This window comes from Cyprinodon variegatus, unplaced genomic scaffold (genome assembly GCF_000732505.1).
Source record: "Cyprinodon variegatus isolate N-32 unplaced genomic scaffold, C_variegatus-1.0 Scaffold345, whole genome shotgun sequence".
Taxonomy (NCBI): domain Eukaryota; kingdom Metazoa; phylum Chordata; class Actinopteri; order Cyprinodontiformes; family Cyprinodontidae; genus Cyprinodon; species Cyprinodon variegatus.
This window is the reverse complement of record NW_015150798.1, coordinates 20362-32915: the sequence shown is the minus strand read 5'-3', so window position 1 is coordinate 32915 and position 12554 is coordinate 20362. Positions and strand designations below refer to the sequence as shown.

The window sequence follows — 12554 nt, the reverse complement described above, 5'->3', positions numbered from 1 at the left end:
TGTATCCGGGATCTCGTTCTTTCGGTCATGACCATAGATGAGGGTAGGAACATAGATCGACCGGTAAATCGAGAGCTTTGCTTTTTGGCTCAGCTCTTTCTTCACCACAACAGACCGGTTCAGCACCCGCTTCACAGCAGACGCTGCACCAATCCGCCTGTAGATTTCCTGCTCCGTCTTCCCCTCATTTGTGAACAAGACCCCAAGATACTTAAATTCCTCCACTAGGGGTACTATATCCTCCCTAATCCCAAGAAGGCACTCTACCCTTTTCCGGCTCAAGACCATGGTCTCGGATTTGGAGGCACTGATCCTCATTCCGGCGGTTGCACACGTGAGAGCTGTAGATCACACCCTGATGAAGCCAATAGAACCACATCATCTGGGAATAACAGAGGCATTATCCTAAGGCAACCAAAACAGATAGCCTCAACACCTTGGCTGTGCCTAGAAATTCTGTCTATAAAAGTTATGAACAGAATCGGTGACAAAGGGCAACCTTGGCAGAATCCTACCCTCAACGGAAACGACTCCGACTGAATGCAGGCAATACGGACCAGACTCTGACTGTTCCGTACTGCCGGCCCTCATTAAAGGGCCCGGTACTCCATACTCCGGGAGTACCCCCACAGAATCCCAAAGGGACACGGTCGAATGCCTTCTCCAGATCCACAAAACTCCCATGCACCCTCCAAAATCCTGTTGAGGGTGTAGAGCTGATCCAGTGTTCCACGGCAAGGACGAAAACCACACTGATCCTCCTGAATCTGAGATTCGACTATCCGATGGACCCTCCTTACCAGGGAGGTTTAAGTGTGTGATTCCTCTGTAATATGAACACATCCTCCGGTCCCCTTTTTAAAGTAGGGGGACCACTACCCCAATCTGCCAATCCAGGGAAACTGCCTCCAATCTAAAAACATAGTTTAACCTTTCGATAAGGCTGGAATCCATGGATGACTGCTTATTTATAAACATGTATGCTGTAATGATGTGAGGTTGTGGCATACTGGAGTTGTATAAAATGCTTCTTTAACTATGATTCGGGGCCAAATTCAACAAGAAGCGAGCCCAGTTGGCAAGCGCTGCCTTCTGTAACTCAAAGCAAATTATCTGGGCTGATCAAGATTGCAATTTATGTCAAAATCTGTTGCCACGTGTCATGGTTTTTAATACATATACATTATAAACTTTTATTTAAAGAATTTGTGACAAGTGATCAATGCTCAGGAAAAGAACCTGGGAGAAAAAGCTTCAAGGTGTAAACACAGAGCTTTTACAGGCATTAATCTCTATATTTGTCTTTTCAAATGCACGTTTCTGTTCAACAGGTATTGGTATCAGTAATGGGGAACGCTGGCGTCAGCTGCGCCGCTTCACTCTGACAACTTTACGAGATTTTGGGATGGGACGTAAAGGGATGGAGGAGTGGATCCAGGAAGAAAGCCAACATCTCAGGGTTCGCTTACACGAGTACAAAGGTGTAATGTCAACACTTTTTTTGCATTTATTTATCTTGGCTTAAGGTGGTTAAAAAGAATCATATTTATACATTTTTACATTTGAAATTGCCTTCTTTCTACTCTTTAATCAACATAAATATAGTTTTACTTAACAATAACAAGAGACATCTGTAATGTTTCTTAAAAGATAAATGTAAAGTTGGATTAGGCTAGAGTTACATAACCCTCAAAAAGAAGATAACCACGATTAGAGTTTACATGATTAGAGCGATCCAGGTTTTTTAAAGGCCTTTTCCCAATAGTGATTATTTTGATAATAGCCTTATTTCTGGGCCAATACTTGATGCTGATATGGCTCTTCCTATTTCCATATAGATGAAAAAAGAAACACAAAAAACAAGAAAAAGAATAAATATTAGTTAATAAGTTGCACAAAACATTAGCAATGAATACTAGATAGAGGGATCAGCAGTGCATGGGCTTCACTTGATACCAAGTCAGGGCTTTTGAATGCACTAATGTGCAAGCCATCGCATGCAAACATCAGTTGGATCTGAACACAAAAAACAAGGGCTAAAATATTAGCCAAAAATATTAATGTTTGCCCTCTGGCAGGGTTGTTCTAACATTGTAACTTGGGTCCACATTGGAGGGCAACAAATTACATCCAAAACTCAACATTAAAGGTACAACGGAAGATATTCTTTTTTCGAAGGGATCATCAATCTCGGGAGCAGGTACAGGGTTGTGCATGTGCTTTTTCTGGAGTGGAGAGGGCAGGTCTCTCATGAAAATCCTCCACTGTATCTTTAAAGGCCTGATCTTCAAATATTTCAAATTATGGGCCATAATTTAGGAAACAAATTGTGTGCATGTTTTGGGTAGTTTTGTATGAACTCCAAAGATTGCTCCAGAGAAAGTTAAGAAGTGCAAACCTTTGTTTCCGCCCTATTAGAATTAGGAGACTGCGTAGAGAGATTCTGCTAGCAGTTTCAGAGTCGCTGTAAAAGAAAGGCGAGGTTCTACGTAATGTCGTGGATGGTAATGATAATTATATAAAGAGCACAAATAATGATACTAAATATTATTTATCGTTCACTTTGCATACTGTAAGTATCTTAAAATGCTGGATGTTAACTGACTTGAATTAATGTGTTTTTCAAGTCAACGGACTCCAAAGTGCTTTCTGCTGTCATTCAGCCATTCACACTCATTCACACGCTGAGGATGATGACATACAGACAGACATACTTAGTTTAGATGCAAAAACTACATCTGCAATCTCTTTGAGGTTTAAGAAATCTCTTTGGATGCAGTATTGACCTTTTCCATTAATTTAGAATAGAATTAAACTGTCACAAGTACACAGCAATGGAATTAACTCTAAATTTAACCCATCCCCTAGGGGAGCAGTGGGCTGCCATTGTGCTGTGTACAGGAGCAGTCTGGGGTTAAGGGTCTTGCTCAGGGACCCAGATTGGCTGTCCGTGGAAGTAGGTATTGAACTCAGAACCCTAGGGATCCAAGCGCAAGGCCCTAACCAACAGGCCACCACTCCCCTGATTTAATTTGAGCATTTTGGTCACTAGAGTATTATCTACAATGATAAGTGCACATACACACACACACACACACACACACACACACACACACACAAAAACATTTGCATGTGCTGCATTGCCAAGTTGAACATGTAAATCTTTTTGCACCTTCTTTGGAGTGCTGCTGTAAGTTAATGGGTTTTTTAATACGCGCAATTATCTTGAAGATCAGGTCCTTTAGAGTGCAAAAAAACAGCAGGAGCACCAGCTCAGATCTGAAATGTTCTGTTCTGCTGCAGAATGGACTAAAAAACATTCAACATGTTTCAGCATGTCAAATCAGTAATTCAGTCTGTTACTTCACTATATATAGGTATATATACAGTATATATAGTAAGGTTTAACTGTAGGTTAGTAATATAGAGAATACTGAATCAGATGCAAAATAGGATTAAAATAAAGTTGTAAATAAGCATAAATTAATCATTTATTTTAATGCTGACGAGTAATAATGATCTATTCTAATCCTGACACACAGCATTTTGCAACATGAAGTCACTTGCTGTTATAAACTGTTTTCTTTTTGTGTGTGTGATAAACTATGCAAATTCAGCAACTGCTTGAAAAGACATGCACTGCTTTAAAAATCCTAGAGCAGTTAAAACTTATACATTTAAGCTTCCCCCCTTTGTTTCTTAGGGAAATCCTTGTTAAACAAGTTTGACGGGTTCTTGTTTTTGCCACCAGGCGAACCTTTCAATCCTACATTCCTTATGAACCGCACCGTGTCAAACGTGATCTGCTGCCTTGTGTTTGGACAACGCTTCAGTTATGAAGACAAGCAGTTTCAGAACCTCCTCGGTGTCCTGGTTAAGATGGTCAAATTAAATAGCAGCCCTTTGGGTGCAGTAAGTAAATATTCTTTTGAACCTGTTTTGCAATAAAATGTGAATGATGGCTCCTAAAAGTGGAATCCCTCAATGATACATTGGTTTGAACCTTTTTTCAGTTATACTTTGATGAATATTCTACTATCTAGCTAAAAAGGAAACAAATTTATCAGTAAAATCAAAACATAAAAAAATTCAGATAAACTAAAATCAAAAGATGGCTGCAAGGTAGCACCGTTTGTAGTGCTTGCAGCAAGAAGGGCCTGACTTTGGTTCCCTGCCCAGGGCCTCTCTGCATGTAGTTTTGCATGTTATCCCTGTGCATGAGTGGGTTCTGTCTGGGTACTCCTGCTTCCAGGATAGACGGGTGAATGATTTAAAAAGGGTGCACTCAGAAGAATGCTATTTACTGTTCCTCTTTTCCTTGATTTTCCTGCTTTCCAGTGCTGCTTTTCCTTGTTTCCTTTTTCTATATAACCAATAACTTTTTCATACTATGTGTCTCTTAAGTGTCATTCTGCACTTTGGTCTAAAAAATGTAAAACTGTTTTAAACTAAGATATCTTTAACTGTGTCTACAAATTACCCAGTTCCACCTGATGGTATTTAATCCCACACCAGAATGCCTCCACCACCATGTTTGCTTCTTTTGGGAGACATTAGGAGTCAGGCCTTGATTAATTATTTTAATGTTTTTGGACTTTTTTTGTCTGATGCAGAAGAAAATGCCGAACTTCTTGCAGTGATGCTGTCCTGAGAGGCCGACACAAATACAGAAATGTATCATTAGCAATAACAGCTTACAACTCTAACTTTCTTTTCTGATTTATACCTTGATAGAAAAACAAATATCTGCAAACTATAAATTGGACTAAATAATGTGAATGTTTAATGAATCTACAGGACAGATGAGCTTTATTCCAGTTTAATCAGACTCTTAATATTTGACATTTTAGAAGATTAAATGCTGAAATTAAACATATTTTTTCAGTTTTAGTTAAATATTTGCACAGTTATGCAATAATGTTATCATTTATTTATTCGAGAGCAATAGTCATCTATAAAACTAAAACCAATCGGATAAACTGTTGAGTACAATTCTAGATAATGCTAGATAATTATGTTCTGGGAAACGAAATGCTCCTTTTTTTCCACAGTTGTACAACATCTTCCCTTCAATCATGGAAAGGCTTCCCGGACCACACCAGACCGTCTTTGCCGGGATTGAAGAGATCAGAGATTTCGTCAGGATCAAGATCGATGAGCACAAAGCTACGCTGGATCCGAGCTCACCCAGAGATTTTATCGACTGCTTCCTTATTCGAGCTGATCAGGTTGTTAAAATTATGAACTTTCCCTGTAAGCTAAAAGTTAACTGGATCATTTTACCTTTACTTCTTACATTGCAAGGAGAAAATTCTCTTTGTAAATGAAAAAGTTTAAAGAGAAAATTGGGAAGTGTCCTTAATTAATGTAAACTTTAACCACTGTGTTATATGTTTTATTTACTTTGTATAAGTCTAGATATATCTTTGTAATCACAACCAATAAGGCAGTTATGAATTTAAGAAGTTGTTCAAAACTAGTTATAAAGCAGGACACAGGTTTTGCATTCCAAAAAAATTGTCTAAATTTTGATCCAAATAATTGTTCTTTTTTATTTCATTGCTGAATTAAGCAGCTATTGTTGGAAAGATTTGTACTTCTAGGGTTAAGAGCCTTTCAAATACTGACTGATTTCTTCTCCACTTTTTTTTAACTAAACGTTATTTACAACATAAATAATTCCTGTTATGTTTAATTAAATTTTTTTAATATCCTTTTCCATTCTCAGGAAAAAGATAATCCGTCCACTGAGTTCCACTATGATAACCTGTTTGCAACAGTGATGAACTTGTTTGTGGCAGGAACCGAGACCACCAGCTCCACCATCAGATATGCTCTCAGTGTTCTGATGAAACACAAGGACATACAGGGTGTGTGGTCAGTTTTTTATTAGAGCTGCCTGTTACAACAGAAACTTTTATAAGCCTCCATTTGTGTTTGACTGCAGAAAAAATTCAGGAGGAGATTGACACTGTGATTGGAAGAGCTCGGTGTCCCAGCATGGAGGACAGGAAATCTCTCCCGTTCACAGATGCCTTCATTCATGAAGTTCAGCGTTTTCTGGACATCGTCCCCTTCAGTCTACCTCATTACGCCCTAGAGGACATTTCATTTAGGGGTTACACAATCCCTAAGGTATTTTCTGTTCAAACAGGTTGAGAAAAATAGGGTTCAACATGCTAAGGTTCTTCTCTATGTTTGTGATTCATTTATAACTAAGGTATTCCTGGCATTAAAAGTTTGTCCAGAAATATGTTAAATGTTACAGTAGCAGCCATTCAAAATGGCCCTTCCCAGTCAAACACTAGCCGAATGACCCGCCCCACTTCTCTGCAACTCCCAGCAAAATTCCCTGTAACTTCCAGCCACTTGAGTGACTCCCTCCTTCTCCTTGGCGTGCATATTTTTTTTAACTCTGACTCCGCCCTTTTCACTGAATTACAGGGTCTGAGCAGGAGTTGGCTCTTCTCTTCAGCTCTTAATGTCCACAAATCATGACAGAAAGAATATTTTAGTACAAAGATTGATGTTTAAAAAGGAATTGTAGGAGGCCAGCCAAGGGCCCATCAAGGAAAGTGGAGAAATTTTGAATGGCTGCTACTGTACACATCAAAGCTCATTCATTCATTTCATTAGTAATAACAACTTAAAGATGTCTCCATGCCTTTCCACTTATTAGTATTTCAACCTAGGTTTTCTTTCTGGTTGCAATCCTGAAGCAAACTTTACTATTCCTGAATACTGCCTTTTGTACTGCGTCTAAAAAGTTGTGTCTTTGTAGGGAACGTCCATTATACCCTTGCTGCACTCAGTCCTTAAAGATGAGAGCAAATGGGAGACTCCCTTCACCTTCAACCCTAAGCACTTTCTGGACCATAATGGCAACTTTAAGAAGAATCCAGCATTCTTTCCTTTTTCTGCGGGTAAAGGCATCATTTCAAAAGAAAGTACAATCAATTTGTATGCGCAATATCACAGTTTTATGCTTGCTTGTATCTCTTTACAGGGAAAAGATCCTGCGTTGGCGAGTCTCTGGCTCGTATGGAGCTCTTCATCTTCTTGGTGACGCTCCTGCAGGAATTCAACATTTCCTCTCCTGGGGATCCCGATAGCATTGACCTCATTCCAGAATACAGCAGCTTTGGCAACGTGCCTCATTGTTATGATACCATTGCGACACCTCGGTGAAAGGCCAAAGATGCCCCGGGAGAGCATGATAATGATTCAAAAACTTTAAAAAGTGTGTGTTCCAGCAAACGCTTGGTGGACCCAACCATACCCAATAGACGCAGTTAAAGTCCCTCCTTTCATGTAGGAAATGTGCCCCACCCAAACGTAGAACAAACTAACTAAAGAGCTCTTTTCTCCTAGCAGTCATTTTAAATAGAGGAGTCAGGAGAATTGATTAAATTTCATTTCTGTTTAAGCTTTAGTTTATATTTTTTTATATAAATATATATCGCAGATTGGTGAAGTTTTACCTTAATCAATTTGCTTCTTATCCTCCTGTCTTCTTGATTATTACTTATAGGATGGTTGCTTCTACTGCTTACTAAAAAAAAGTTACCCTCTGATGACCTACTGTAATAATTTGTTGTAGGGCCTAAAACTCAGCATTGCTGTCATTTACTATGCAATGTTTGCTTCAGTTATTATTGGTTAATAGAAAACCCAGAGCTCTTGATAACCTGGACTCGGACTTCTTCAATTTTAAATAAAAAAGCATTTTACCCAAACAGGCCTGATGCTTGAAAAAACACAGTGGATGCAATGTGGTTAAAAAAACAACTGTTCTTTACACTACATGAGCATATAAAGATGTTGTAAATGTACTATTGATTTTTTTTTGGGGTCTATATTTGTGTTTCACTACTTTGAGCGATGTAGGCCTACTGTATTTTTCAAAGATGTCCATTGTGATTGTCAGTCATAAATTTCTCATCAGAATGCAGGATTTTACGACACATTAATAGAGGGGGGTTATTTCTCCTCTTGATGCATAGGAACATTGCAGAGGGGATGTCATTTCCTTTTCATTCAAGCAGCATTCCAGAGCTCAGCATGACATTCCGGGGATTGTCCGCTCTATTTGCAGCTCTAGGTGTTCACACATCTGATATTTACATTTCTGTAGGTTTTAATGTTTTTATTGCAAATCCACAAAATATGAGGTGTTAAAGCTCAATCTTAACCTCACAAGATATGCACACATTCATTCATTTCCTGTACCTGCTTAATTCTTACAGGGTTATGTGGCTTCTGGGCTGCTTAGTTTTACTTTTATTAATAAAGGAACTGTAAGGAAGCTGATAAAGACGGAAACCATATTGTTTGATGAAACATAAACTTGACAACAACAAGGGAAAACCACACAAATCCAGCCAAAGAGTAACCTGGGGGTTCTAAAAATTCACAACATCTGTTTTTAAATTAGTTTGATTTACGCCAAAAAAATGAATATTTAACATATTAGATATGAGGAATCTGATAGAAACACTCACCTTCTTCTGGAACCCATTGGTTAATAATAAATTGGTCACCTGTTCTTATCCCTATTGTCTACTATTACTCTCTGTTTTAAGTAATATAACTTGATCAATCCTTTCCTAATATGCCACAATAAAGGTATGTATTATTTGTGCTACGTAATATTTGATTGGGCCAAAATCGTATTGGTAAGGACCCAAAGCTGCAATATCCATATCATATTGTTAAATGTTGTGTCAGGGAAATCCTTAGATTTAGTTTTTTAATCATATATTTGTCAATGTATGGGCAAAAAAAAAATATGAATATTTTACTTTTTGTATCAACTTCCATTAAAAAAGGGAAATTAAACAAAGATTTTTACTTTGTGTGAAACTTTTTAGCAAATGTGAAGCATTTGGAGACATGAAAACTGCTGGTTAACAGGAACTCAGAGATACTAATAATGAGATGTCTTTTGATAAGTTCCAGGTGAGGGGATCCTGTCAAATTGTCTGCCCTGTTTTCTGGTTGAACAAAAGGGATCCAATAACTTAGAGAGAGTATTGGCTCTTACAGCTGTTTTTTCTAACCCAATCTAACTTAAATCTGTCAAAACATTTAACAGATAAATCACAATTATTTTTTATTGTTTTAAATTCTATACATTTATGCCACACAAGAAAAACACCAAATTTCCTTTAACTGCTTTTACTGTGGTCTTGTATCTTGCTTTACACCACATGTACACCGTAGAACTGATTAAACATATAGAGTATAAACACAATATTAGTTTACTTGCTGCAACAAAATATACAAGTGTGTTATTTCTGTTATTTCAGAAATTTAATAAAATAGCAGAAACTTAATTAAACTTAGCAAATTAAATAGTAAAAAAAAAAAAACTTGAATCTTATCTGGTTGAAGACAAAAAGGAGTAGCTTAAGGATAGGAATTGACATTTTGAATATGTGAAATTAGTATTAAAGTGTGAAATCATATGTGGAAATGTCAAGACGTAAAAAAAAAAAAATTGAAATGAATTAAAATGTGTCAGTTGATCAGAATAGAGAAAACAGTGTCACCCTTAGAAGCTTCAACAATCCACAAACCTAAGTGCAAGACTGACCATGAGAAGCAGAGGAAGGACAGAGAAGCTTATGGAAAGAGAGATAATAACACTTAAGGACATGAATTTATCAAAAAACTATTTCCCAAGAATTCTTGAGATATTGAAAATCAGATACATTTTAACCAATAAAAGATTTAATAAGCATAGGGAGAGATATATAATGGAGGCAAATTTCATGAAAGAATGAACAAAGTGTTCCCTGTTAAAGGGCCTCCTGGAGCTGCACCAGCTGCAGTTTCAAGTCTCCCCTTACTCTGCCTGCTTAATAAGTGGGAAAGTTATTGCTAAACAAATAGTCATAGATCTGGCATAATACATCGTATCAATGTCATTCTGGCACCGTTTAATTCAGGTCAGATAGGGGAACAAAGCTGTAGGGCTGTTTTTTGTTTTTTTTTATCAAAATGTTTTTCAAAAGACACAGCACTGTGTGAAAAAGAGGGACATTTTGGAAACTTGAAAAATGGGCAAAAGATGGTGTTGAACTAGGGTTAATAAAAAATAAAAAAAATAATAGATAGAGAAATATATTTTATACCATAGGAATCAGAGGGCTTTGATGAACAATTATACCAACTTTTATGTTGCTACACAATATTATGTGGACGTGGTGATGATTTAAAAATGTCAGCCTGAGGCTTTCTCACAGAATGACAATGTTGATGCCCCCAACAAAACAGCTCTATGGCAAAACCGTAAAGGATATTGAAAAAATCCTTCAAAAGGAGAATTGGGAAGGCCTGACAGTGATCAGTATTAAGTCTCAAGTCTGTACATGAAATGGGTAAGGAGAGGCAACGACTTCAATACAACTGTTGTTTAGCTGTTTGAAGCCTGGCTCCACTGCCTTTACTAAATGGAGGAATTGGTGCTGAACAAATGCTTATATCTCTGGCATAATATATTGTATAAATGTCATTCTTATATCAATCTTTTCAGAACGGATAGGGGAACAAGGTTTTATGTCTCTTTTTGTTGAAAATGATGCAGGACTCTGTGGAAAAAGAGGAAAATTAAAAAATCTGAAAAAGGGGCAAAATCAATGTAAAACTGTGCTTAACAAATCAAAAAGTATGAAAGATAGAGACATTATTTTACTATATAAATCAGTAGGCTTTGGTGTACAAGTATGGTAACTTTCATGTTTCTACAAAAATGTATGTTGCCTTGGTGACCATGTCAATTAGTGGGTCATTTTCAGGAACTGAATTTTGAGCGATTGAGGGATTTGTTTACTCCTAAACAAAGCTTCGTCCAGGCCAAACGATAAAAGATATCGATAAAATTGCTTCAGTGTGATTGGTAGGAAGATAAACTTCCACAAGGCTCATGTTTGTACATCGTACGGTTTGCGAACAGGTACTGTTTGACATTTACAATTCTGTTTTTTTATAGTGCATTTTTAAGTGCATACAGGTTGATCCAGCTTTGAGGTAATGTCTTTAAAACAGTCAAAATTTGGCTCAGTATTGTGTGCTGCCCCCATGTGCCTATATGTCCTCCTACAATGCCTGGGCATGGTCCTGATGAGGTGGCAGATGGTCACCTGAGTAATCTGCTCCCACCCCTGGAGTAAAGCCTCCGTCAACTCCTGGTTAGTCTGTGGTGCAACGTGAAGTTGGTGGATGGATTGAGACATGATGTCCCAGATGCTCTTAATCGGATTCAGGTCTGGGGAATGGGAGGGCTAGTTCTTTGCTTTAATGCTTTTGTCTTGCAGGAACTGCTAGTACACTCCAGCCACATGATGTCAAACATTGTCCTATATAAAGAAGAACCCAGGGCTAACGACACCAGGTCTCACAACGGGTCTGAGGATCTCATCTCGGGACATGATGGCCTAACCCTAATGGCTACCCCTGGCAAGGGCTGTGCGGCCCTCCAGAGAAACGCCACCCCACATTACTGAACCACTGCCAAACCAGTCATGTTGAAGGATGTTGCAGGCAGAAAATTGCTCTGCATGTCTGTCGCATGTGCCCAGGGTGAACCTGCTTCAATCTATGAAGAGCAAAGGGCCTCAGTGGCGAATTTGCCAATCCTGGTGTTCTTTGTCAAGTGTTCTGCACGGTGTTGGGCTGTGAGCACAACCTCCATCTATGGATGTCGGGCTCTCACACCATTTTAATGGAGTCAGTATCTAACCATTTGTGCAGACACATGCACATTTGTGGACTGCTGGAGGTAATTTTGCAGGGCTCTGTTGGGCAACAACCCAGCAGCAGGCTGGCTTGTTACTCAGTCATTCGAGTCGGGTGTATTGCACCAAGGATAGAGCTAAAAGGAATCGTTACAAATTAAGGAAACCTGGGAAGCAGCAAAGATATATGGTAAGGTCCATAGCTTTGGCTTTAGAAAGGTAAAAAAAAAAAGTACCAACAAGAGAAAAGGAGCCCTAGGGAGGTGAGAAGCATACAACACATTCTTAACACTTTGGCAAAGAGGGACTGACAGTAGACTCCTTAAAAAAAACCCTCCTTGATATTGCATTGAGGAACACCTGTAAATATTGGCCACCTGTGATTTTCCAGCTCCACCTAGAGGAGAAAACTAGAAGCAGCAGGCAGAAATGGAGACAGAATGTTCATTCAATTTGTATTTATCTGACAGTGTTTATTATTCTCCCACTAAATGAAAAAAGTAAGAATTCATTATTATCTAGAGACTATTAATAATAGCAGGTGAAATGCAGGTACAGATTTATTTAATGAAGTATTCTTGATTAATTTTTTTTTAATGCTGTGAAATACTGTTTGAATTTTACTTGTTTTGTTTTTTTCTATTCTTTTTCCAGCCTGATTTGCCAATATAGCTCTGGGAATAGATCTAAAGCTAGATGATAGCCCAACAAATGTGCTCTTCTGTTGTGTATAAAAAGTGATGTCTTGTACCCTTCCTTTCTTCAGTTTACAATCATGAGGCAAAGGTGCCAAAAACATCTTATGGTCAATCTATA

The 12554-nt window shown here is 38.1% G+C and overlaps 1 protein-coding gene across 2 annotated transcripts in view; it reads left to right on the top strand.

The window, feature by feature from the left end:
* The window catches only part of LOC107091637 (cytochrome P450 2F5-like), an 11279-nt gene extending 4045 nt beyond the window's left edge, over positions 1–7234 (top strand). For both annotated transcript variants that reach the window (XM_015385677.1, XM_015385679.1), the window contains 7 exons: positions 1332–1481; positions 3752–3912; positions 5052–5228; positions 5729–5870; positions 5948–6135; positions 6782–6923; positions 7007–7234. In XM_015385677.1, coding sequence (XP_015241163.1) covers positions 1332–1481; positions 3752–3912; positions 5052–5228; positions 5729–5870; positions 5948–6135; positions 6782–6923; positions 7007–7188 — 1142 coding nt within the window. In that variant the 3' untranslated portion in view covers positions 7189–7234. The remainder of the gene's footprint in view (positions 1–1331; positions 1482–3751; positions 3913–5051; positions 5229–5728; positions 5871–5947; positions 6136–6781; positions 6924–7006) is intronic.
* Positions 7235–12554: the final 5320 nt, after the last annotated feature.